This window comes from Phlebotomus papatasi, chromosome 5 (assembly GCF_024763615.1).
Source record: "Phlebotomus papatasi isolate M1 chromosome 5, Ppap_2.1, whole genome shotgun sequence".
Lineage (NCBI taxonomy): Eukaryota > Metazoa > Arthropoda > Insecta > Diptera > Psychodidae > Phlebotomus > Phlebotomus papatasi.
Genome location: NC_077226.1, coordinates 858,351 through 884,878, shown reverse-complemented (window position 1 = coordinate 884,878; position 26,528 = coordinate 858,351). Strand labels below are relative to the sequence as shown.

The window sequence follows — 26,528 nt, the reverse complement described above, 5'->3', positions numbered from 1 at the left end:
GAGAACTGTTCCCAGACCGACCCGAGGCATTTGTGAATGTTCCGGTAATGTAAGAGCTTTATTTTCCGGGAGGTAGGTTGTTAGGCTGTCATCCAACCTGGTCTAGGTGGGATTAGGAAGCAGTTGAAACAATGCTGAGCAAAATTCCACAAACATTTGGCCGTTTTTAATGATTTTTCTTTAGGATTTCTCGCTCCATTGAGGTTTGCCGGATTAAATAAAAGTTCTCACCTCTTCAGTATTAAGTTCAATTCGTTTATTTTGTCTGGTGTGTTGTTTTTTTTGTAATTTTTTTTGTTGTATTTTAAATCACATTGAAAACGTTTTTCATCATTATGTTTTTTCTTTATACCTCATCTCAATTTTTTTTTAATTAATAATTATTATTTATTATTTATTATTATATTTATTTTATTGGTAAATTGTTAATGCTAAAAACATTAAAATGCTAAAAAAGAAAACTGAAATATTCCTTTTTTTCAGTTATATATTGTTTTTTTATTTATTAATAGTAATTCTTTTTGTGTTTTTTTTTTCTTTTAATTATTATTATTTATTATTTATCTTCTTTCTATATGTTTTATATTTTCATTTAATAATTTTTTCTTTTTATATCTCTCAGGTTTCTTGTATATATCTCTTCTAATTTACTTTTTTCTTTAATTTCTTATATCAAGTAATGTTTTAAACCATTTTTTTTTTCTTTCTCTCACTATTATTAATATTTTCTTGAAATGTTCTTCACTTTTTTTTTACTTGTTTTTTTTTTTCTGTTTTCTCTATTATTTTCTCATTTTACTTTCAAATTTTCGCTCTAAAACAATTCTATTTTCAGTAGTTTTTATAGTTTTTTTTTAAATTATTTATTCAATTTTTTCTTTTTTAAATTTACTTTTACCTTTAAATTTAATATATTTTAGATTTACTCTTCTTGTGTTGTATTTTTTTTACTGTTTTTCTCTATTTACAATTTATTATCATTTGTTTTTCTTTTAATATATTTTAGTTTTTACCTTTTTAAATATTTTCTAAATTAGCAATATCTGTTTACTATGTATTTCATTTCATATTTTTTTTTCTTTAATTCTAGTTTTATTTATTTATTTATTTTTTTTCTTCAGTGGTATATTAATATTACGCGTTTTTTTTCTATATATGCCTTCTATTTAATTAATTTTAGTTAATTTAATCAGTTTTTCTTTACTTTGTTGTTTGCTATGGTTGTTATGTTTTAAATTTACTTGTTTTTTTTTTTTTAAATTTATTCTGAAAAAATAAGACAAAAAGTTTGTTTTTAAACACTTTTTTTTTACTTGGTTTACCTTCATTCTTTCTATTTTCCTTTCTTTCTCTTTTATTTTACTTTTAATTAATAATGTTCTTCACTATTCTCTTCTATTTTTCTTCATTTTTCTTTTTTACTTTACTTTAAAATTACATTTTTATTTTTAATTTTCTTTTTTTCTTTTGATATAAAAGCTTCTTACCATACTCATTTTTAATAGTGAATAACAGGTCCTTCATTCTTTAACTAATTGTGTTTTTTTCTTCTCATTTAATTTATTTATTTATTAGATTTTTACTTTCTTTAATTCTTTCATTTTTTTTCCACAATCCTATCTCATTGAAACAATTATAAAATTTAAAAACTTTTATCCTTACATTTTTAAAAAGTTTCTCTTCATCATTCAAGGGGATATAGATTGGGACATTTTGGGTTCTATTTCTCAATAATAGCAATAAAATAATAATAATAAAGTTGAAATCTAAATTTAAAGAATAAAAAAAAAAACAAATTAAAAAAAAACTAGAAAAATTATTATTGTTTATCGAAGAGTAAACCAGAAAAAAAATTGAAATTTTTACTAAAGAACAAAATGTTATTGAAAAAAAACTACTGACCTTCAAAGACCTTCAAACCTAAATTCAATTTTTACGTGCAAATTTATTTTGCCCTCAGAGCCTCTTGCATTAAAAAAAAAAACACAGATAAAATAGAACAATTTAAAAAGAAAGATAAAAGAGAAATAGATTTACTGACAATCGAGATTTCTAAGTCTAATTTGGCGTAGCTTCTAAATTTAGATTAATTACTTTTGTCATATTGGGAAAAAAAAACTAAATTCAAGTTAAATCTAAATTGGATGGAAAAAGAATTCTTATGGCGCTGGCACACCTTTTTCAATTGAGTGAAATTCAATCTCTTTCTGTCAGAACGAAAATTTGAATTTCAATTTCAATTTCAATTTTTATTTGACAGAAAAGGGACAGCTACATCTAATTTCAGTTTGAAAATATGTCCCAGCGCCATCAGGTTAAAAATACAAAGGGTTCCGGCAGTTTTTTAGGATCAGGAAAATTTCATTAAGTCGAAATTCGCATAATTATCCTTCTAAAAATAGCTCAGTCGAATTTGAAGTGCAAAAGACTGAAGATTTTAAAAGCTTTGAATATTTAGATTTGTCTCCAAAAATCCCTTTAAAAATCAAATTTAATGGCGCTGGCACACCTTTTCAATTGAGTGAAATTCAATCTCTTTCTGTCAAAACGAAAATTTGAATTTCAATTTCGATTCCAATTTTTATTTGACAGAAAAGGGACAGCTACATCTAATTTCAGTTTGAAAGAGTAAGAGGCAAAATGTCAATCGATTGAATTTCACTCAATTTAAAAAGTGTCCCAGGGCCATCAGATTAAAATTTCATTAAGTCGAAATTCGCATAATTATCCTTCTAAAAATAGCTCAGTCGAATTTGAAGTGCAAAAGACTGAGATAGATATAATGCAAAGACTTTAAAAGCACACCTTTTCAATTGAGTTAAATTCAATCGATTGAAATTTTAACCTCTTACTCTTTCAAACAGAAATAAGATATGTTTGTCTCTTTCAGGTAAATTAAAATTGAATTTGAAATTTCAATTTCAATTAGCATTTGACAGAAAGGGACATCCTACATCTGATTTCAGTTTGAAAGAGTAAAAGGTTAGTATTTCGATTGAAATTCACTCAATTGAAAAGGTGTGCCAGTGCCACAAAATTGTCTTGAAGATCGTCTCAAATCTAATTTGGATTTCACTTCAAAATCATCAGTTTCAATTTTGATATACATAAGAGACTTTCCGAGGCAAATCTAAATTGAAATTTGTGGCACAGCCTTTTAGATGAGGAAAATTTTATGAAATCAAAATTCACAGCCTTTAACCCTTTAAGATTAAGATTTGTCTATGGGTCGGTTATATTCCTTGCGGAACCGCTGCACCCAGGCCACTTATTTGGGCCCATTATGCACTCCCCATTTTTTTCTTCGATTTTCGATTTTGATAATATTTTCCTCATTCTCTCTTAATTATTTAAATTTTTATTTTTAATTTCCTCTCTTCGATAGTTACACTATCTAAATAAATGGCATTTAACACGTTTGTTTGACAGATGGTTTCCCTGGGCATTCCCTTAACCCTTTAACGACGAGACACTTTTTACGGACTGAAAATCAACAATAAGAAATAAAGTGACAAACATAATCAATGATAAGTCAAAAGTCTAACCTTGGAAAGTCCAACAGAGTCTGATTCGGTGTATTTTGTGCTTATATGGACGATAGGGACAAAAATAGCCCAAAAATTTAAGGAATTTTTTCTGACAATATCCATTAATAATATTTTTCGCTTTAATGAAAAATATTACGTATAAGTATTGTAGTTTTTATTGCCAAAAGGGTTTTGCTTAAAAAAATTGTAAGTATAAAAAATAAATAAAATCAATTGTGAATTTGAGAATTTAAAAATTCGCCATTTTTTAGCCTAAATATTTACAACATATCAAATAGCTAGAGACTTGCAAAACATATTCTAGATTCCTTCAACCTTCTACCTTTACAATTATGTACAGACATAAAGTAAAAAATTATTTTCTTTATGGGACACCGGTGTACCAATCGTCCTTAAAGGGTTAACGCTGAAGGGTGAATTTTGATTTAATGAATTTTTCCTGATCTAAAAGGCTGTGTCACTAGTCTCAATTTTGATTTGCCTTGGAAAGTCTCTTATGCAGACCTGTTCTTATTAAAAATCGTGTAGTATCGGAAATTTTGTGTTGATAGTTCTAACGGCGTTATCACACTTGCACATTAAAATTTTAATGTGATTCACATTAATTGTCGCTTATGACCGTCAAAATATGTTATTTGTGTCTCTTCTATTTATCGATAAAGTGGACTTGGCGTGGAAAAATAAGTTTAAATTTACCTAAAGCATAAATATTTTTCACATTAAAAAATTAATGAGAAAATCACATTAATTTTTCGCATTAATAAATCAATTTATATCAAATTTTGCGGGCCAAGTCTACCTTTTTATCAACAAATACATCAAATTTTGAATATAAAATGATTCAAACAGACAAATTACACATTTGGACTCTCATCAGCGACAATTAATGTGAATTATATTAAAATTTTAATGTGAAAGTTTGATAACACAGTTAGAATGAAAAGAAAATGGCTGGAATCTACTGGTCTGACTGAGGAAGAGGAAAACCCAAATCCGGAGGTGATGTCACAATTTACAGCTCAACAGGAAACTGACAAAAATACAAAATTCGGTCAGTTCAAATTCAGTGGTAGTATCAGGAATATCCGCTCATCAGGAAAGTGCCAAAAAAAATAAAAAAGGGAATCTGCAGAAGAAAAACCAAGGAAGAGAGGACGTCCAGTACAAAAACAATATAAAAAAATCTTATCGCCAATGTCTAAATAAATTTGCTATTTTGCACTTTTGAAATTGCAATCCTTGAATGAATCCATCCGGAACGAGAAAACGTGTAGAACGTTTTTTTCTATTAACTTGATATACAAAAAAAAGGCTGAATCTAAAGATATTTATTTGAAAAAGAACACAAAAAACACTTTAGTGACATTTACTCGACAACTCTTTGGTAGATTTCGTCAAATCTCGCCCAATTCGCCATTTTCGCCTTTTCAGAATGGTTGAAAACAACTTTAAAATCACTTTTCTCCTTCAGATAGAGTGAACTCTATTAAAAGTTGTACAGCAATAAATTTCCTATGAAAATATGTCATCTAGGGGGAGGCTTTGAACTTTCGCACAAAAAAATGATGTTCAAGTTTAGTGATTTTTTCTGACTACCATGCAAACCGTATTGATTCTCCAACTATACCAAAAAAATCTCTTACTTTTAGGGTTCACAAAACCATTTCAGATAATCCCAGGAAATCCTTAGATTTGTGCGAAAGTTCAATCAAGTTTCCATCTTCGCACACGATTCACGCCATCATTGAAAACCCCATTTTTACCGTAAATTTTGCACCGGACACTAAAAGTTGCACATCATTGTTTAAAGGGAACTCTAATCTACTTGACTAAACCGTTTTTATAAGGAATAAAACGTTTTTAATACGACTTTTCTGGAACTTTTCTAAGACATATTTTCCTGACACTAAAAACCACTTTTTTGCTTGATTCCATGGGAATTTCACTCCGAAAACGGTTAAATTTGATGAATACTTTCTTTAAAAGTCCAAATATCACCAAATTTACCATATGACCATTCAAAAATTGAATTTTTGATCCCCTCTAGCTCGGGTCACAGGGGTCGGAATGGGTTAAGTTTGGTATCGATCGAAAGGTCTTGGGCCCAACTATAACATACTAGAATTTGAGGTCGATCGATCCCATAGGGGCTGAGTTATTGAGAAAACAAAATTTGGGTGGTGGATCTGACATCACCTACTTCTAGCCGCCCATCGACATTTAACCTTTGCCGAAAACCGCTTGTCGATATCTCTTTCCGTTCTCTCTCCAGAAGTGGTTATACAACGGACGGACAGACGTCCACGAAAATCGATTTTTGGCGTATATGATATTCGTGAGAGCTCACAAAATCTGAGATTGTAAAGAATCTCAGCTAAAATTGAAGATTTTGAAGCGAAATCTAAATTAGATTTAAGACGATCTTCAAGACAATTTTAAATTTGATTTTTATGCCTCTGGCACACCTTTTAGATCAGGAAAATTTTATGAAATCGAAATTCGAATTCTTTTTTTTCTCACATGCTTTGCATATGTCTATCTTATTCTCTCGCACTCTTCTTCTTCTTTTAAACATCACTCCAAATTCAATTTAGCTCAATCGAATTTGGTATGCGAAAGAATGAGACAGTCATATGCAAAACACATGAGAAAGAGAGGGATTCGAATTTCGACTTCATGAAATTTTCCTGATCTAAAAGGTGTGCCGAAGCCATTAAGGGGATTTTTGAGACAAATCTAAAATAGGATCCAAAGCAATTTTGACTGAGTGGACCTACTGAAATCAAACTTAAATTTATTTCTCATTTTTCGATAAATTATTATTAATTTATTTATATTAATTTCAAAATAAAATGAAGTCGAATTTTGGATCTATTTCTTTCTCAAATGTTTTGTATATATCTATCTCATTCTCTCGCACTCTTCTTCTTCTCTTAAATATCATTGCAAATTCAAGGCTTTCGAATTTCGACTTCATGAAATTTTCCTGATCCAAAAGATGTGCCCAGGGGCATGACATTTCCTATGTTTCCCATATGTTTCTAGCGCGCCGAAAAAACTTTTAAGTTCATTAGCTGTTTTCTGTCATTGTAGAATGAATTAGTAAAAACTACTAATACAAAATAAAAGCCAATTTAATAACGAAAACGCAACCGAAAACCCCAAATTGCCAACCTACGTAGTTTTGAAGATATCTCGTGAAATGTGTACGAAAACAGGAAAAAATTTACACTAAAACTGGTCGCATTTTTCAGAGCTAATGTCACCCCCCTGGATGTGCCGGAGCTATTAATTTAAAAAAAAATATTGTGATTTTGAAAAGGCTCCGAAAGGCTTTTGTATCATTTCAATTTCAAAACAACAAAAAAAATAAAAATAAAAGAACAAAAAATAATAATTTAAAGTGAAGAAAAAGAGATATATTCATAATTTCTTTCTTTCCCTCTTGCTTTTATTTTAATTGTAGCTGTTGTTGTTAATTTAATTAATTAATGCAAAATAAATCCCACCAATATTTTTAAGAAGATAATTTGATACAAAATAAATTATGTATTTGAAATAATAATAATAATAATAATGACGTATTGAAAAATTGATTAAAAAAAAAATAATAAAATCAATTATGATATTTTTTATTATTATTATTTATACGAAATATTGTAATAAGTAATTAAAAAAAAAATAATAATAGTAATGGAAACTTAAACATTAGGGTTTATTTTTTTATTTATTTAATTTTTTTTTTGTTTGTTTTTTTTTTTCTTTTTGGAAATAAAATTGTAAATTAGAAAGTTTTGTTTTAGAGAAAAAAAAAATTACAGTATGGTGCCATGAGTTCGTTTTGTTTTAATTTTCTTGTTTTTTTTTTTTCTTTCCAATTGGCGGTTTTTTTTTTTGTTTTTTCTTTTGTTTTCTTGAAAGAAAAACAAAAAAAATAGTTTTTATATTTATTTTTTTAATTTTTTAACTCTCCTCTTATGTTTTTCATCTCAAAATATGTTTTTTTTTTAAATTATTTTAAATCTTTTTGTTTCAAACTCATTTTTATTACATGTAATTAGTTTTTTTTTACGTTAAGTGTTACACAATTGTTTGTTTTTCTTTCTTTTCTTTTTTTTTCTTTATTTAATTAATTAATCATATTATTTGCAATTATTTTTCTTTCTATTTACTCCTTCTATTTTGATTGTTTTTTTTTCTTATTTCCTTTGTTTTTTTTACTTGCTGATAATATTTTTTTTTACTGTATTCACCATTTTTAATTTTTGTTTTTTTCTTTTCTTGTTTTTTTCTTAATATCCTCCCCCCAAAAAAAAATCTATCTTTAATAGTTTTCTTCTTAAACTTCTATTTAAATCTTTTTCGTCTCTCAGTTAAGGTCTTAATTGGTATTCCTATCTCACTCTACATCAGTAGTCGGTGTTTTTTTATTTTAAATTTTATTTTTTAAATTTTCTTCTCTATTCTTTGTTTTTTTTTTAATATTTCAAATATAAAATCTTCCTTTTTGCTAATTAAACCTTCTATTTTACGTGTTTTTACTTAGTTTTTTTTTTAAATCTCCCTTTAAAACCCAACCAAAAATTATAAACAAAACTTAATTGTAAGAAAAACCTCAAATTTATCCGGATTTATTATTTGTTTTTTCTATTTCTTAATTTTATTTACCTTTTTATTTGTTTTCAAATATTCCTGCGATATATCTTCCCATTTTTAATATTCTTTTCTTCAAATAAAACCAAAAAAAACTTTTTCAAAGTTTTGGCGCCACTTTTTTCTTTGTTTTTAGAGGTTAGACGCAAGTTTTTCTCATTCTAAACTACCAGGCTCTCTCCTGAAAATACTATTGTCAATATATTTCTTTTGACGTCTATTTTTTTTTTAATTCTCTCGTTCAGTAATAACCTTTTTGATTTTGAGAAGTCTCTGACCCGGTTCAGGTTTTTTTTTTCCGTACCGACTCGAAGGTATATCAAGTGAGAACTTACCCAAAAATCTGGTACAACGAAATTTCAAACGTTCTGCCATCCGGAAAATCCTTTAAACATTCTTCTTGACATTGTTGACAGTTGAAGTTATCAATAATACCGAAATTCGAAATTCGAACCACGTGGTAAGGATCTGCGCACTGAGTACGCGCTTCGCGCAAGCTAATTTTTACGCCGCAGCGCGCAAATTTGCATAATTTAAAAAAATTATGCAAATTAAATTTCTATTTCTCATATTTGCATTGATTATAGAATGTTCCTATCATTATGTTTTTTTTTATGACTTGCGCATACGTGGTAAGGATCTGCGCACGGAGCGCGCGCATTTATGCGCGCTTCGCGCAAGCTGATTTTTACGCCGCAGCGCGCAAAGAATATTTTATGCGCGCAGCAGCAAAAATTTTCATTTACGCAGCTTTTATCTATTACTCTTTTTCAGTTTGAGATGAATTAAAAAAAAATTATGCAAATTAAATTTCTATTTCTCATATTTGCATTGATTATAGATTATTCCTATCATAGTGTTATTTTTTTTTACTTGCGCATATCAGTGGCTTAGAGGAAGTCTCGAAAAACTTTCCAATTTGTCAACTTTACAGAGATTTAAAAGTTCGCGAGAAGATATTCATCATATATTTCACTTATTTTAAAAAAAAAAATCCTGCCACTGAAACTCAATATTTATCTACGATAAATAGAATTGAATTTAGAAGAAAAGTTCATTAATTTTAGAAAACTGGATTTGATTTTAGAAAAAAACTGAAGATAACAATTTATGGCGACAGTTTTTACAAATAAATATGGGAGATCAGAGATCTTAGGAACAAAGTAATTTAAGACACGGTCGATTTTTCTTTAATTCTTAAAATAAATGGAACTAAAGCACTACGCAATCGTGGGCAACATTCAGGGTAGAGTAAGTACTTTTCGCCACCTTAAGGTTTGACAGCATCTGATATGGTTTTCTGATTCATTTGGCTAGAGGTCACGAAATAACACTCATTTCGTAGTTCCATAAACTCAATTATTCTCTTAAAATGTGATTTTAATTTAGGTGGCGAAAAAGGGCTTACTGGCGAAAAAGTATTGACTCTACCCTAGATCTATCTTGATAAGAATAATGGATATCCTTAGTTTTATTGCTTCGATTCTATAAACAATTCATTAAAAATGGATCAAAATAGTAGGTTTCTGATGTTGAAGTTTTCCTCTTTGTGTTTTATACTAATTTATAAAAAAAGTTACAAAGATTGTGCTCTATTTCTTTTTTTTAACATTTTAAATAACAAAAATACACGTGGAGATGTTTGGTCACTTCATTTTCTGTGAAATCTTAGGTGGAGCCAAGGGTGAAGCGTAGATCGTTTGACTGTCAAAGTAAGAGCGACAACGCAAAATTTCCTTTTCCAAGAAATTTCAAATTTTATGCCAGAAAAAAAACCGCACCCCGAATATCCTTATTCTTGTCCTTCTGTGCCCAAGATCGAGGATGTTAGGGACAAAATTACACATTCAACATTCCCCTCTTCCAAGAAAGTCCATTTATTTCTGCTCGCAAAGAATCTTGCGCGCAAAAGTCGAAAAAAAATTTACGCGCTTTTGCGCGCAGCGCGCAAGATTACTCAATGCCCAGATCCTTACTACGTAGACTTCCCTTTAGGCTTTCGGTAGATTTTCAAATAGGTTCGAAGCTTGGCTTTGGATTGACTGTCTCTTCGAAAGGTTCTTACTGAACGGATCCCATTATTTCTCGCTCAGATTCTTTAGGTTTTCTTCTAAATATTAATTCGTAAAAACACTGATCAAGGCTTTAGAGTTTATTTTCTTTTTTAAATCCTATTAGAGGATGACTAAAAGAGCTCTAAATTAGGCTTGTTCAAGGTGGAAAGCTTTCTTACCTTCTGTATAAGTTGATAGATTCACAAAAAGCATTTTCCATTGGAAAGATCTTGAAAAACTCTACAAATGTCTAGAACATTGCAAAGTCCAAAAAAGCTTCCTTCAATCTAATTTTTCAATTTGACCGGATATATATTTCCTGGATTTAAAAAAATCATATCTCCTGTATTTCTTGATGGATTGACGGACATAAATATCCGTTGGAAAGGTCTTGAGAAACTCTACAAATGTCTAGAACATTGTAAAGTCCTAAAAAGCTTCCTTCAATCTAATTTTTCAATTTGACCGGATATATATTTCCTGGATTTAAAAAAATCATAACTCCTGTATTTATTAATTTATTGACGGACATAAATATCCGTTGGAAAGGTCTTGAAAAACTCTACAAATGTCTAGAACATTGCAAAGTCCTAAAAAGCTTCCTACAATCTTGTTTTTGAATTTGACCGAAGATCTAATTCCTGGATTTAAATAAATCATAACTCCTGTATTTCTTGATGGATTTTCAAATGCAAATATTCATTGGAAAGGTCTTTGAAAGCTCTCTTAAATGACATTAAGCTCATAAGTTGCTCTTTGAAACTCTCTTAAATTTAAGAGGTTTTTTTAATTTTGTTACTGTTTTCACTTCCTCTAAACAGATTTATTTATTTAGGCAAGTGCTTTTGCAATATCCAAAGTATCCAAAGTGCTAGTTACAACAACAAAAACAATCAGATAAAATAAATTTAAAAATAAAATATTTAAATATTTATATCATAGTTTCTCGGGACTAAATGCAGAGTTTTGTGTTCTTTTTTTTTCAGAGAGAAAAAAAAGACAATATTACAAAAAAAAACAAATTAAAACAAAATTTGTCGATATGCTTAAGTGAAAGCTAAATTCTAGGCTTTAAATGTTTTGTTTTTACTTCGTAATTATTATTTAAAAAAAAAAGAAAACAAAATTAAAATAAGAAAGAAAAAACGAGAGAGAATTTGTTTTTAATATTTATGTTTTTTCTATTTTGAAGAAATTAAAAATGAATAGTTCATTTTTTTTAAAGTCTTATTCTTCATATTTTTAAAAGAAAAATCTTTCTAAAAGATTTCTTTTTTAAGCTATTTTTGTTGTTTGTGTTCCTCCTTAAGTTATTTACATTTAGCTAGAATTTGTTTTATTTATTTTTTAATTACTTGTTCGTTTTCTTTCGCCTTTTCTCATTCGTTTTCTTGTTTTTCTCTCTAACAAATTTTCTTATTTAATTTCATTTTGTAGGAAATTCATTAAATTTATTTTAATAATAAGAGCTTTTAAATTTATTTACTTTACTTTTTGTTTTTTGTTTACTTTACCTTTTAATTCTAAGAAAATAAAATTTTATTTTAAAATAAAAATAAAGCAAATAAAGGAATAATGTTTAGAGGAATTTTTGTTTTCCTTTTTTATCTGCTAAAAAATATATTTTTAAAAATTAAAAAACAAAAAACAAAAAAGAGAAATAAAATTTCTCTTTTATTAATTAATAATTATCTTTCTTTTCTTTTAATTTGTTTTTCCTTTCACTACTATTGGTATTTTAAATATATATTTTATTTTATTTTAAAAAGATCTCTTTTGTTTATCTAATTTTCTTTAAAACGAATTATGTCTTGTTTTAAATTTTCTCTTAAAAAATTTTTTTTGTATTTTATTTGTCTTCCTATGATCATGCTTTGTTCACTTTTTTTTAAACTATTTACTTCCTTAAATTTAATTAAATATTCTGGTTTCTTTTTATCGTTCTAGCTTTGTTTTCTCTTTTTAAATTTAAATACTTTCTTTTTATTTAAAACCTTATACTCTGTTTTTTTTATTTAGAAAAACTCTTTTATCTCATTTCCTTAAGTCTTACTAAAAATATCTCCTAATAATTCGAATCTCAACCGTTTCTGTAGTTTATTTTTTATTTTTTAAAATTCCTCTTAACAATTCACTTGAACAAACTATTTAAAAAAAAGGTGTTCTATATACAGCAAAAAGGCAAAATTACTTTTATCTTATTTGTTAAAAAAAAAAATTATCAAAAAAAAGAAAAATAAAACAGGACACCTATAGAGTACTATCATTCCATTTTTTAATGTATTTTATTTAATTTTATTATTTAAAAAATATTTTTCTCTTTTTTTCTAAATCTCAAATTGTACCTTTAGAGAAACTTATTTAAAAAAAAACCGCCTAGATACTTTGGACAAGAAAAAAACGAAGAACACTTGCCTTTCTTAATTATTTCTTTAAAAGAAATAAAATAAGAAATTTTTTCCAAACTCTTAAGCCTTGTTCCTTATGCCCTATTGTATGTATTTTTCTTCTAAAATTTAAAAAAAAATTAAAAAGACAAAATGAAATTTAAAAAAAAAAGACATTTAAAGTGTATTCTTCGGAAATTAATAAGGCTTCTTTGCTCAATATCTTGTATCACGCATCAATATTCAATAAATTAGAGTAAGATCTGCTGCAATTAATTTTTGTCACATCCTGAATTACTCTATTGAAATTCCACCATTTTGAATTTATTCACCATTTACCAACCTTCAAATGTCTAGAACATTGCAAAGTCCTAAATGGCTTCCTTCAATCTAATTTTTCAATTTGACCAAATATATATTTCCTGGATTTAAAAAATCATAACTCCTGTATTTCTTGATGGATTGACGGACATAAATATCCATTAGAAAGGTCTTGGGAAACCCTTCAAATGTCTAGAACATTGCAAAGTCCTAAATGGCTTCCTTCAATCTAATTTTTCAATTTGACCAAATATATATTTCCTGGATTTAAAAAATCATATCTCCTGTTTTTCTTGATGGATTGACGGACATAAATATCCGTTGGAAAGGTCTTGAAAAACTCTACAAATGTCTAGAACATTGCAAAGTCCTAAAAAGCTTCCTTCAATCTAATTTTTCAATTTGACCAAATATATATTTCCTGGATTTAAAAAATCATATCTCCTGTATTTCTTGATGGATTGACGGACATAAATATCCGTTGGAAAGGTCTTGAAAAACTCTACAAATGTCTAGAACATTGCAAAGTCCTAAAAAGCTTCCTTCAATCTATTTTTTCAATTTGACCGAATATATATTTCCTGGATTTAAAAAATCATATCTCCTGTTTTTCTTGATGGATTGACGGACATAAATATCCGTTGGAAAGGTCTTGAAAAACTCTACAAATGTCTAAAACATTGCAAAGTCCTAAATAGCTTCCTACAATCTAATTTTTCAATTTGACCGAATATTTCCTGGATTTAGAAAAAAAAATCATAACTCCTGTATTTCTCGATGGATAGACAAATGTCAATATGCAGCAAGAACTTCCCTGTCAAATGACCTCTCTCGCTCTCTTTCTTTATTCAATAAAACCTACAACCGCCCATGAGTTCTTCCACAAAATCTGCTGCAAATTGCTATGACACGTTTCTTCTGTGTCATAATATTTAAAATATATATATATAACTCATTTTTAAAATTAACTTCACAGTATTTCTAAGAATTCAAATATGATAAAATATAAAATTATTTAAAATTGAAAAGAAACAAGGATAAAATATACTTAGAGAATCTGCAGCAGATGTTAGGTTATTTTGAATTATTTTGCTTTGCTTTTTGTGTTTTTAGAAGAACTCTGGCTTCCACAATCCTTTTCCTTTAGTATTGCTTGAGAAATTCATCTGAAACAAGAAAATAAAAAAAAAGAATATAATTTTATTTCAATTTCAATGAATCGTAAACACTTATCGTAAGTGCATTTTTCAAAATTACTCGGGAAACATGAGAAAACCGAGAAGTTCTAAAGCGTAGACCAACCCCAAAACCCGTAACTCAAAGTATCCCTAACCTTAAAATCCCTTGAAATCACGAAAGAATAACACTGAGAAAAAAAGAGGGTGCGATTAACTGTTTTCCTCAAAACTTTAACACCTTTTTAAGTGTAAAATCAACATTAAAAGAAGGGTAACTTTAACCCGTAATACACCTAAGAAGCATAATATTTACACTGATTTAGGATCAATAATTCAGGGTAAAATTAACATTTCCGGAAAAGTTAAAATAACATTCCGGAAATGTTTATTTAACCCTGATTCAGTATTTATCCGAAATCTGTGTAAATATTACCCTTTTTAGGTGTATTAGGGGTTAAAGTTACCCTTTTTCATGTTAATTTTACCATTAAAAGGTGTAAAATTAACATTAAAAAATGTTGATATAATTTTTACAACTAAAAAGTGTTAAAGTTATGAGGAAAAAATTTTAATCGCACCTTTTTCTTCTCAGTGAAGGGTTCCTTGAGAGAAATCCGAAAAAGTTAAGGACCCCTCACAGACAGTAAAGGGCCAAACACGATTGGTCCTACAGATTAAACCGGAGGATCTCAGATTAAAACAGACAGAATTTTTTTCCAATCCGATAATTAGAAGCGGAGATATGACCATTTGGAAATTGTATTTTTAACCCATTCTAGCTCGGGTCAGGGGGGTCGGAATGGGTTAAGTTTGGTATCGATCGAAAGGTCTTGGGCCCAACTATAACATACTAGAATTTGAGATCGATCGATCCCATATGGGTTGAGTTATTGAGAAAACAAAATTTGGGTGGTGGATCTGACATCACCTACTTCTAGCCGCCCATATCTCTTTCCGTTCTCGCTCCAGAAGTGGTTATACGATCAGATTTCATCTGTGACCACAAAAAAAAATGTTTACTAACCTTGGGGCTGGGGAACGGCATATGGTGGCTGCGATGTTGCTTCATTGCCGTAGGTTGTTCTGGTTCCGTAGGATGTTGTATGGTCATTGGTGTAGTTCCCTAGGAGGCCAGTTTACGTGCAAATAATACAGCCCATTAGTGATTTAAAAATGATCAATTGGTCATTTTCTATTTAAATATTCTAATACTCACCATAACCTGAACCATAGCCACCATATTCTGAACTTGGTTTTGAGGCGCTATTGGCCGGTCCACCGGGTGGCATACCGGCCGTTGGACCAGTACCAGATGGTCCTCCGGGTCCTGATTGTGTTCTTTGATACATATCGCCAGCTAGAAAACGATCTGCAACTGAAGAAAAATGTATATATTGAAAGGGAACATTTAGATTTCTTTTTTTTTTTGAGGTTAGGGAAACTTTATACCTGATCCTCCAGTTCCTGCACTATTTTGCGGTACATTCCAGGCATTCCAGTTGCCACCACCTGATGCTCCACTTGGTCCAGTGGTTGAATTGTACATATCTGAAAGAGTTTATCAACATAACCTCAAAATTGATTGACAAATGGCGGAATGGGGAAGTCATTACCGTAGCTTCCGTAACCTTGAGTCTGCTGCGTGGCATAATTATTGCCCCATTGATGGGGCGGAGGTCCCTGGGGTCCAGGTGGTGCACCCCAACCCTGATACGAACCCGGAGCACTTGGGGTACCATAGCCAAAACTCTGCTGTTGCGGCGATGTACCCCAACCCTGATAGCCCTGCATCATATTTGGTGCACCCATGGCAATATTCAATGGTGGTGCATTTAGTTGTCCATTTGGCCCCTGTAGCATACCCATTGGGGCACCCTGAGGTGGACCCCATTGATTTGCCTCAGCTCCACTATTCATCTTACCACTTGCATTACCATCACGTGGTTCAGCTTTTTTGATTTCCACCTTCAATTTACATTTATTTATATTTAACGATTTAACGTTCGAAAATAATGTAACAGTACAGCCTAAAAACCTAAGAAAACCTAACCTGTTTGCCATTGAGATTGATGTAATGCTCATTCGTAACACGTTCAACACTGCTCTCATCCTCAAAGGAGAGAAATCCAAAGCCACGGGATTTCTTCTTTTCCTGATCATACATTATCACCACCTCCATCACCTTGCCGTATCGCCCAAAGAAGACACGTAAATCCGTTTCTGTCACATTTGACGGTAGACCACCCAGAAATACCTTTTTGGAAAATAAGAATTACCGGACTTAGGTTAGTATGAAAGTCCTCATAGGATCACAAAGATTCTGGATAGAAGGGACATCTCGATGCTTTTAAAAGGCTCCCGGACTTAAGTTTCCCGGAGGATTGGAAAGATCCCGGAATAGAAGCTTCCCGGACGATTGCAAAGTTCCAGGAAAGACACCTGGAAGCTTCCCAAAGGAACCCAGATTGAAGCTTCCCGAAAAATTGCAAAGATACCGAAACAGAAGCTTCCCGGACAATTACAAAGTTCCAGGAAAGACACCTGGAAGCTTCCCAAAGGAACCCAGATTGAAGCTTCCCGGAAGATTGGAAAGATACCGAACAGAAGCTTCCCGGAGGATTGCAAAGTTCCAGGAAAGACACCCGGAAGCTTCCGAAAGGAACCCGAACAGAAGCTTCCCGGAGGATTGGAAAGATCCCAGAATGAAGCTTCCCGGAAGATTGGAAAGATACCGAACAGAAGCTTTCCGGACGATTGTAAAGTTCCAGGAAAAACACCCGGAAGCTTCCCAAAGGAACCCGGAATGAAGCTTCCCGGAGGATTGGAAAGATCCCGGACTGAAGCTTCCCGGACGATTGCAAAGTTCCAGGAAAGACACCTGGAAGCTTCCGAAAGGAACCCGAACAGAAGCTTCCCGGAGGATTGGAAAGATCCCAGAATGAAGCTTCCCGGAAGATTGGAAAGATACCGAAACAGAAGCTTCCCGGACGATTGAAAAGTTCAAGGAAAGACACCCGGAAGCTTCTCAAACGATCCCGGACAGGATCTTCCCGGAAGATAGGAAAGATACCGAACAGAAGCTTCCCGGACGATTGTAAAGTTCCAGGAAAAACACCCGGAAGCTTCCGAAAGGAACCCGAACAGAAGCTTCCCGGAGGATTGGAAAGATCCCAGAATGAAGCTTCCCGGAAGATTGGAAAGATACCGAACAGAAGCTTCCCGGACGATTGTAAAGTTCCAGGAAAAACACCCGGAAGCTTCCCAAAGGCTCCTGGACTGAAGTTTCCCGGAGGATTGGAAAGATTCCGGACTGAAGCTTCCCGGGCGATTGCAAAGTTCCAGGAAAGACACCCGGAAGCTTCCCAAAGGAACCCGGAATGATGCTTCCCGGAGGAACAGAAGCTTCCCAAAAAAGACATTCGACTGATCCCGGGAAGATTCTTTCCAGAGACTAACTCTTTTTTGTAAATTTCTCACGATGCTTTTTTTTAAATTTCTTTTTAATAGTTCTTTTAATTTTATTTCTTTTTTTTTTAATTTTTTAAACGCTCTCTAAAATCGTGTGTAAAATACGCACAGCGCAAGCATAAAACGCTATCAAAAATTGTGTTTAAAACACGCACAGCACGATCATAAAACGGTTAAGAATGTGCTTAAAAATACGCACTGCTCAATCATAAAATGGCTAAAAATGAGCTTAAAATCACGCACGGCTTAAGCATAAAACGGTTGAAAATGCGCTTAAAATCACGCACAGCTCAATCATGGAACGGTTTTAAGCGTAATCTTAACCGTTTTATTACTGAGTTGTGCGTGATTTTAAGCGATTTTTTAACCGATTTACGATAGAGCTGTGCGTGATTTTTAACGAATTTTTATCCGTTTTGTGATTCAGCTGTTTGTGTTTTTAAGAGAAATAATAAACGTTTTATGCTTAAGCTGTACGTGTTTTTAGGCGGAATATGAACCTATTGTACTTGAGCTGTGCGTGTTTTTTTAAGCGGAATATCAACCGTTTTGTGCTTAAGCTGTGCGTGTTTTTAAGAGGAATAATAAACGGTTTATGCTCAAGCTGTGCGTGTTTTTAAGCGCAAAATTATCCGTTTTGTGCTTAAACTGTGCGTGTTTTTACGCGAAGTATCTTTCCGCTCATGCTTGATGTAAGCATGTTCTTAGCACAATTTTGCCCGTTTTATGCTTGAGCTGTGCGTGTTTCAAGCACCATTTTACTTAACAAATTGAGATAAAACCTTAGAAATAGATAAATTTCATAACTAAAAATAGAAACGGACCTTCTAAAAAGTGAAATTTTTTTTTTATGTATATTATATCATATTCCATACAACATTTATATGGTTTGCAATAGAATTGAAAATAAATGTTGTTATCGTAACAATCATAGTTGTTTCACTTAAAAAAAATGCACTTTCATTTCATTTACAAAACATAATCTTTGCCTTGCATTTCGAAAAACATATATCAACAGTCATTACCATTCAATTTAATACAGTAAATTTTTATATGTTTCACGAAAATTTCATAAATTTAATGAAAAATCATTTAAAAAAACAAACGTATCTAACAATGACAACAATCGTAAGAGTAGTTTTCGAGATATCCCTTAAAAATATGTTTTTTTAGGTCATTCTGTAACGGGTTGCACAATAAATTGCACGGTTACTTATATAAATAAATAAATTTACTCTAAATTTATTTATTTATAAATTTACTTTAAATTTAAATAAATAAATTTACTCTAAATTTATTTATTTATAAATTTACTTTAAATTTGTACGCCCGACTACTTTCCTCGTCACGGTAATTTTGTCCTCCGAAAAGATCTTTTTTTTTAAAAAAGGTCTCCGAAAACAAGGTCCCAACTCCAAACGGCTATATCTTTAAGATTTTTCCGGGAAGAAGTAGTCCAAAAGACATTTTCCGGGAAGTAATATAATTTAAAAAAAAATGGTTAGAAAGTGATTTTACCTTTGGGTATCCACCGCCCTTTTTGGGCTTCTGCAGAGTCCTTGGATTGCAGGGCTTGGGATCGATGGTTCGTCCGTCGAGATTATGGGGTCCACTCTGAAGGACATGGGTGACATTGGCGGGATCGGCAAAGGTGACAAAGCCAAAGCCACGTGATCGTCCTGATTCATTGTTTTTCATAACAACACAATCAATGACATCACCGTAGCGAGTGAAGTACCTCTGAAGATTCTCCTGGGTTGTCTCCCACGACAATCCGCCCACGAAGAGTTTCCTGAAAGAATTGTTTTATTTTTTTTTTTTTTTGTTTTTTCGGAATACCTTCCGGATGTATTGTCCTTTTTTGGTACATACCCTTTCTCGTCGTCGTCCATATCTTGAGTCATCCGCATAGTTCCCAAGTCAGCCCGATGGCGTCTTGCTGGTAGGATTTGCTGACCGCCAAATCGGGGCGTCCGTTCGCCCGGTGGCCTCTGTACCTTTACACCTACGGGTGACCACGTGGCGCCCTGCGACTGGATCCTGTCCTTTGCTGTCCTACTTCCTGGGTCACCACAGCCGCTGACCCTCGATCTCCCTGGCGTCCACGTCGTTCCTGCTGCTCTTTATCCCTCTCACTTGAACAAAGTGCCACCGTCACAAGTGGCACAAACACCATACAAAATTTACCACCTACAATCCCGCGCAATCTCTCAACACTCTATCCAATTCTACCTTAAAAGTTAAAAAAAAAAAAACAGAAGAAAAAAACTATTACGACACTTGTTTATGCAATCGACACGCTACGCAGTGTCAACATTTAGAGGAATGCCCAAAATTCCCACGATCAAATGGTAAATTTGCTATACTAGCGCCCTCTGCAAAAGTGCAAGAAACTGCCCGAACGCGACCGAATATTTTGAATTTCAAATGGTGATTTTCCGTTGGAAGGTTAAATCCCAACGAGCACCAAATGCTAAGCCTTTTCAAATCAGCTGAAGAAAATAAATATTTTCAGTTGAGTTGTGCTAACCTTGAAGTGACACTAATGCCGGCTTCAGACTGGAGGTTTAGCCCAGTTCCCGAAGGTCTCAAAAATCTAAATAACAAGTAATTTTATTGATTTTTAAAAATCTAATGGAATATTTGCCATTAATATAAAATCCTAAACAACAATTTCCTAAAATATCGTGCCTGATAAGGAATTAAAGGACTTAAGCCAGATGGCTAAACCTTAGGTCTGAAGCCCATATAACGATCGCAGCGGCAATTAGTCAAAGTTATTCTTTTTCCCCAATCGAGTGAGAGACTTTAATGAACTTGGTTTTTGTCTTTGCTAAGTTTGCCAGGATTGAGTAGAAGCTAAAAGTAAACCCTTTCCATTATTACAATTTCATGATTCTTACAATAACCACATTTGACATTAAAAAATAAAGCAAAAAAAATAAAAATTCGCAAAAATTAAAAAAATAATAATATTTATAATATATTTTGAATAATAGAATAGAATAGAATAGAATATTTATTTAATCACAAAATAGGGTTCATCCCTCTTACAATTGTGATAAAGAAGAAGAAGATTAAAATTGAAATAACAAATGAAAACAGAGTTAAAAAAACAACATGAGGTGAAAACAGATGAAAAAAATGTAAAAAATAAGATGATAAGATGCTTCTTTAAGATTTACTCAGCCTGAACCCGAAATAATATGTATTCTTCAACCTTTTGCGACCAATTTAATTTTTGTATTGTTTAATTTTATCAAAAAAAAATTGTGAATCCAAAATTGCATTGGCAAGAATTCTTGTCCGCTTATTTCAGAAAATTACTAACCAAAGAAATTCTTGGGAATTCTCAAAATATTTTAACATTTCATGAATTCTAAAATCGAGAAATATTGAAAAACCTTCGGGAACCCATTTATATACTAAAAAAAAACTAAGAACATATGAAATGTAGAGCCTATATAATTTAATTCATTTAATGGTACAGTCAACGCAAAATGATTTCCAACTAATTGGCATATTTTACTGACTTTAAAGGTATTTAAAATCACTCTTTAAAAAAAAATATTAACACGTGTCATTTTAATTTAAAAAATAAATCATCAAATCGAATAAATTTTTAACTTAAAAAAAGAATATATGCAGTATTAAGAAAAACAATAATTTGTTAATTTTCTATTATACCGCGATAATAAAAGTATTTTTTTGCGCAAAAATTCGCTTCAGAAAATTTATAATTCAAAAATGTTTTATTAGACCAATACAGCATTTTGTCTAATAAAAATTTTTCTAATAGAATTTCTTTGTAGTATTTTTAAAAGCATCATTGAACTTACTAAGTAAGGGAGCCACATTTTTTAAAACGATTTTTAATGCTTCTGCAACTTTATTTACCATAAATAAGTTAAATATGTAGAAAAATCCAGTTTCGCGATTAATTACAATAGTTGTGATCGAACGTGAATTGTGAATGTGTTTCAGGAAAAATGCCATTATTTGCAAAAATTGAGGAAAATATGCTTTTTTGAATATTTCCTCTGAATAAAATTGTTTTTCTCAAGAAAATAATGACGCAATTCACTAAAAAAATGCAAAATTATTGATCGGGAGAATGTATAATACTCCTATTTGATCATTCTCTATAGACAGCATACCGCAGCATAAATCCTATAACAATATAGTTAATAAAAATCGTGATTATAATATCCAAGAATTTATTCATATACGTAAGGATCTCTAAGTTCCTAGGAATTAGTTGAATATCACTTTTCAGCTGACAAATTCCATAACTACGCAAGGATGTCTATTTAACAATTCGACCATATTCTAATGAAGATTAAACGATATATTCAGAAGAGTCCCTATTTCAATAAATAATTACCTAATTTCGAAATAATTACCTATTTAGTGAAGAAAAATGGTTTTTCTGAAGTGTCTGCGAATGCTTCAATTGGAAACACCGGAAATATGATGTTTTTTGGAGAGATTTTCTTATTGTTTTAGATGGGAAAGGAGAAAAGACCAGGAATAAGAACAAATCCTGCACTCAAGAGCAACTCAATAAGGTTTTGGAAGCCTTTCGTCGTGGTTTCACTGTTTGTCTCCAATTAGAAACTTTCCCTTGTCTCCATTTGAATTAATTTGTTTCCAATTGCAGCATTTTGCACTCGCGTATTTTTCTTGTATTTAAGAAGTTTTCAAATTATATCTAAAGAATTTTCACTAAACAGTAACATTCTAGAAGAGTCAAGGAGCAAATTTATGTAATTTTCTTCAGAAAAAATTTAACTTAATGTGTTGAATCTTCTGTCAAAGTTAGAGCGTCTGGAAATTGTTTTGAATTAGGACATTTACCCTAACCGAAAGAAAATTTAATTTAAAAAGTTTCAGCTAGGAAAATTCAACTAAAAAAAATCAACTAAAACAATTCAACTAAGCAAAATTAAACAGAAAAGAAATCAGTCCGCTAAATTCAACTTTAGAAATATTAAACTAAAAATTTTCAACTTAAAAAAATTCAACTGCTTAAATTCAACTACAGTAGAGTTCCTCAAATTTGAACATTTGGGGGGTATAGATGACCATTTCTCACTCCTCAAATTTGAACAATATTTTCAAAAACTTAACGGAATTCGCGTGAAATACACTTTCCCTAGATTAAGAAAAATAACTTTAGAGAATATATCAATGTAATTTATTGTGAAATAAATGGAATTTGTTGCGGAAGTTAATACAATACGACAATACTGAGAAAACACCAGAGAAAAATAGTTCTAATTCAGATACCACGCAAAAATTTCTTTACATAACCTCAAATTTTACATTTTGAACTCAACCGTCGTTCAAATTTGAGGAACTCGACTGTCGAGATACCCGTCAAATCATTATTCTACCTGCCGATTTTACTCTGAGGTTTTTTGAATTTTAACGGTATATTCTAGTGTATTCAGAGAAAATCTGTAGATTTTCTGCTGAATTTCTGCTAGAAAATCTGTAGATTTTCTGCTGAATTTCTGCAGAAAATCTACAGATTTTCGGTAGAATTTCTGCCGAGAAAATCGGCATAGTGTCCATTACTTCACAAAAATATTGTTGATTTATGTAGAAACTGTAGGAGTTATAAAGAAAATGGTATGCTCTGCTTAACAAAGCATTACCGATTAAACATTTTAAATAAGTAAAAAGATGCGAGCAAAAATACTAATTTTTTTAAAAATCGCCCATGGAATGATACAAAAACACGAAATTTAGGTCGATACTCTGCTTAAAGTTTTCACTTCACTTTTCTCTACTTGTAACACGGCGTCGCAGAATTCTTTATTTTATATAAACACCGTGATATCACAAAAAATAACTCTATTGAATTTTGCAAACTTCAGTGAAAAATTTTTCCATCTCTTCTGACACATCTTGTCTGGAAAGTCGGGAATGTAGAAAAAATCTACAGAAAATCGGCAGAATATCTACAGAAATTCGTCAGAGATTCGTCAGAAAATCTGCCGAAATATTCTGACGAATTTTGTCCCAAGCCCAAATAAAATTCGTAAGAATATCTACAGATATTATCTGCAGATATTCTGTAGAGGTGTAGATTTTCTCTACAGAAATCTTAAAGATATCTGCAGATATTATTTGACGGGTATTCAGGGAAAACTACTACGATAATCGATGTACTCCTATTACACGTGACAATCGTAGTAATTACTTTTTACTGTGTACCATTTTGTGTTATATTTATTTTTCTGGGATCTAAAGCTTGAAAATTATTAAGAATTTTTAGAAAAATATACCATTATTTGTGAATTAAAATGCTCCATTCGTTAGTTAATCATCTTAGCTTCAAAACGCAATAGCTGTGATTTTTTGCTTTGACCGAGAGCATGGCACTCGGCATGATTTGTGCAAAAAATGACAGATTTGTCATTATATATTTCTCCGAATGACGGAAAATTTGACAGATCACTTGTCCACATTTCACATCATCATGGCATATTTTATCAAATTTAACACTTTATGAAAATATTTCTGTACATTTTCACTAAAAATTCCGAGGCGGAAAAACTAAATTGAGGGTGGAAAATATCCCTGAGGGTGGCTGTAATATCTGATAGAAATTGCACCACCCGGAAACACATTGACAACGGGGCGACATTTTTGTCACTGGCCAGGAAGAAATTAGATGGGGCGGAGTTCCTTTTGGGGGGGAAGCGTCCAAAGGAATCTCACAGTGGAATTGGTTTGAGTATGGCCTGAAGGTGTCTCTGTGAGAGAAATTTCTGTGCGGGGGAGGTTTTTCAAAGGAATTTTCCACACAAACTTGTTGGACATTTTTGTTTTTTTTTTGGTCTTTTTTGCCTTATTTTGCTTTTGGGGAAAAGATAAATCGAGCCGTGGTAAATTCTTTTGGTCCAGGAGTTGTGTTTTTTTTGTTCTTTTGGTTCTTCTTGGGCACAAGAAAAAACTAACCTGAATTTCAGGGATGATGCGGAGGGCTGTAGTGGTTTTTTTTCCTAAATTGCTTTGGGGGCTCTCACTCTCTCTCTCTCTCTGTCTCCGTCTCTGTCTTACTTTCTGGAGAAGTCTCCCCTTTCGAGTTTCAAAGTTGACTTTAATATATATGTATATATATTTTTGTTCTTTTATTTGACGCACAGAAAACTTTTTGGAAAAAGCGCCTCTTGTGGCAGAAATTGAGACAGCAAAGAGAAAAAGCTCTCTTGAGGAAATAACTCCGAAAGAAGAAAAATCTCTTTGACACGTTTTTCCTGATATTCACCAAAGAAAAAAAAATGCTATGTCTTTTTTCCGGAAAGATAGGAAATTTTCCCCCCACCCTTCTACACGGGCACCGAAAAAAAAACCCAAAAAAAAAATCACTTTCGCCACTTACCGAAGAAATTTTTGTAATATTTTTACGCTGCTTTTTTTTCCTCTTATTATTGTTAATTACACTCTTATTTAAAAAAAATTTCTCTCTCTCTCGCTCTCTCTCGGAAACCAAAAAAAAAGCCGAAAAAACAGCTCTATTTTATATTATTTTTTTTTTCACTCAAAGAAACTTTTCTGTCACAAGAATATATTTTTTTAGTTTAAACTCTTTCACACAATCCATATATTCCCACTTCTATTTTATTTATAATAATAAATTTTTCTTTTCTCTATTTTAAGCAACACAGAAAAAGAAAAAACTTTTTTTTTAATAAAAAACTTCTCTTTTTTTTTTAAATAACTCTTTTTCTTCTTTCACAATGTTTTATTATGGAGAAAGGGAGGAGAGAATAAACTATTTCTTTTTTTTTACGATGTAAATTTTACAATATGTTGTTTTTTTCTTTCTTACTTCTTCTTCTTTTTAAATCTTTATCTTTTAATTTTAATATTTTGTAATTTTCTTATTTGTTGATTTACTTAAACAAGTTTGTTTTGTTGTTTTTTTTTAAACTTTTACTTAAAGAACTGTTGCCTTAATATCTAAAAAATATAAATATAGTGCGTGTATGGTGCAGGGTTCTAATGGTGAACACACCACACCACAAGCGTAATGGCGGCACGACACCCAGCGCCGCCAAATGGATTCCAAGGGAACTACAAAGTGCCAACGTCATTTCATTTTGATGCATTATGAATGGAACAATTGCTACAGCGTAAAAAAATTACATTAAAAACACGCGGTTATGTGGCGTAATGTAATAAAATGTATAATATTTAAATCCCCGTCAAATCATTATTCTACCTGCCGATTTTACTCTGAGGTTTTTTGAATTTTAACGGTATATTCCAGTGTATTCAGAGAAAATCTGTAGATTTTCTCCTGAATTTCTGCTAGAAAATCTGTAGATTTTCGGCAGAATTTCTGCAGAAAATCTAAAGATTTTCGGTAGAATTTCTGCCGAGAAAATCGGCATAGTGTCCATTACTTCACAAAAATATTGTTGATTTATGTAGAAACTGGAGGAGTTATAAAGAAAATGGTATGCTCTGCTTAACAAGCATTACCGATTAAACATTTTAAATAAGTAAAAAGATACGAGCAAAAATACTAATTTTTTAAAAATCGCCCATGGAATGATACAAAAACACGAAATTTAGGTCGATACTCTGCTTAAAGTTTTCACTTCACTTTTCTCTACTTGTAACACGGCGTCGCAGAATTCTTTATTTTATATAAACACCGTGATATCACAAAAAATAACTCTATTGAATTTTGCAAAGTTCAGTGAAAAATTTTTCCATCTCTTCTGACACATCTTGTCTGGAAAGTCTGGAATGTAGAAAAAATCTACAGAAAATCGGCAGAATATCTACAGAAATTCGTCAGAGATTCGTCAGAAAATCTGCCGAAATATTCTGACGAATTTTGTCCCAAGCCCAAATAAAATTCGTAAGAATATCTACAGATATTATCTGCAGATATTC

General features: G+C 31.3%; 1 protein-coding gene across 10 annotated transcripts; it reads right to left on the bottom strand.

Moving 5' to 3' along the window:
- Positions 1 to 1,220: 1,220 nt before the first annotated feature.
- On the bottom strand, positions 1,221 to 25,701 carry LOC129808737 (heterogeneous nuclear ribonucleoprotein 27C-like). Of its 10 annotated transcripts, none has more exons than XM_055858538.1 (10): positions 25,003 to 25,701; positions 24,579 to 24,877; positions 19,482 to 19,841; positions 19,128 to 19,401; positions 16,192 to 16,395; positions 15,755 to 16,106; positions 15,591 to 15,689; positions 15,358 to 15,516; positions 15,166 to 15,264; positions 1,221 to 14,129 (listed from the first exon to the last, which is right to left on the bottom strand). In XM_055858538.1, the coding sequence occupies exons 3-10, from the start codon at positions 19,517 to 19,519 to the stop codon at positions 14,107 to 14,109; spliced, it is 1,248 nt and encodes a 415-aa protein (XP_055714513.1). In that variant the 5' UTR covers positions 19,520 to 19,841; positions 24,579 to 24,877; positions 25,003 to 25,701; the 3' UTR covers positions 1,221 to 14,106. The 10 variants fall into 10 exon arrangements, 9 of the variants coding, with proteins under 9 accessions (XP_055714513.1, XP_055714511.1, XP_055714512.1 ...); XM_055858536.1 differs by having other exon boundaries at positions 15,166 to 15,275; positions 15,360 to 15,516; positions 24,579 to 24,718; XM_055858537.1 differs by having other exon boundaries at positions 24,579 to 24,698.
- Positions 25,702 to 26,528: the final 827 nt, after the last annotated feature.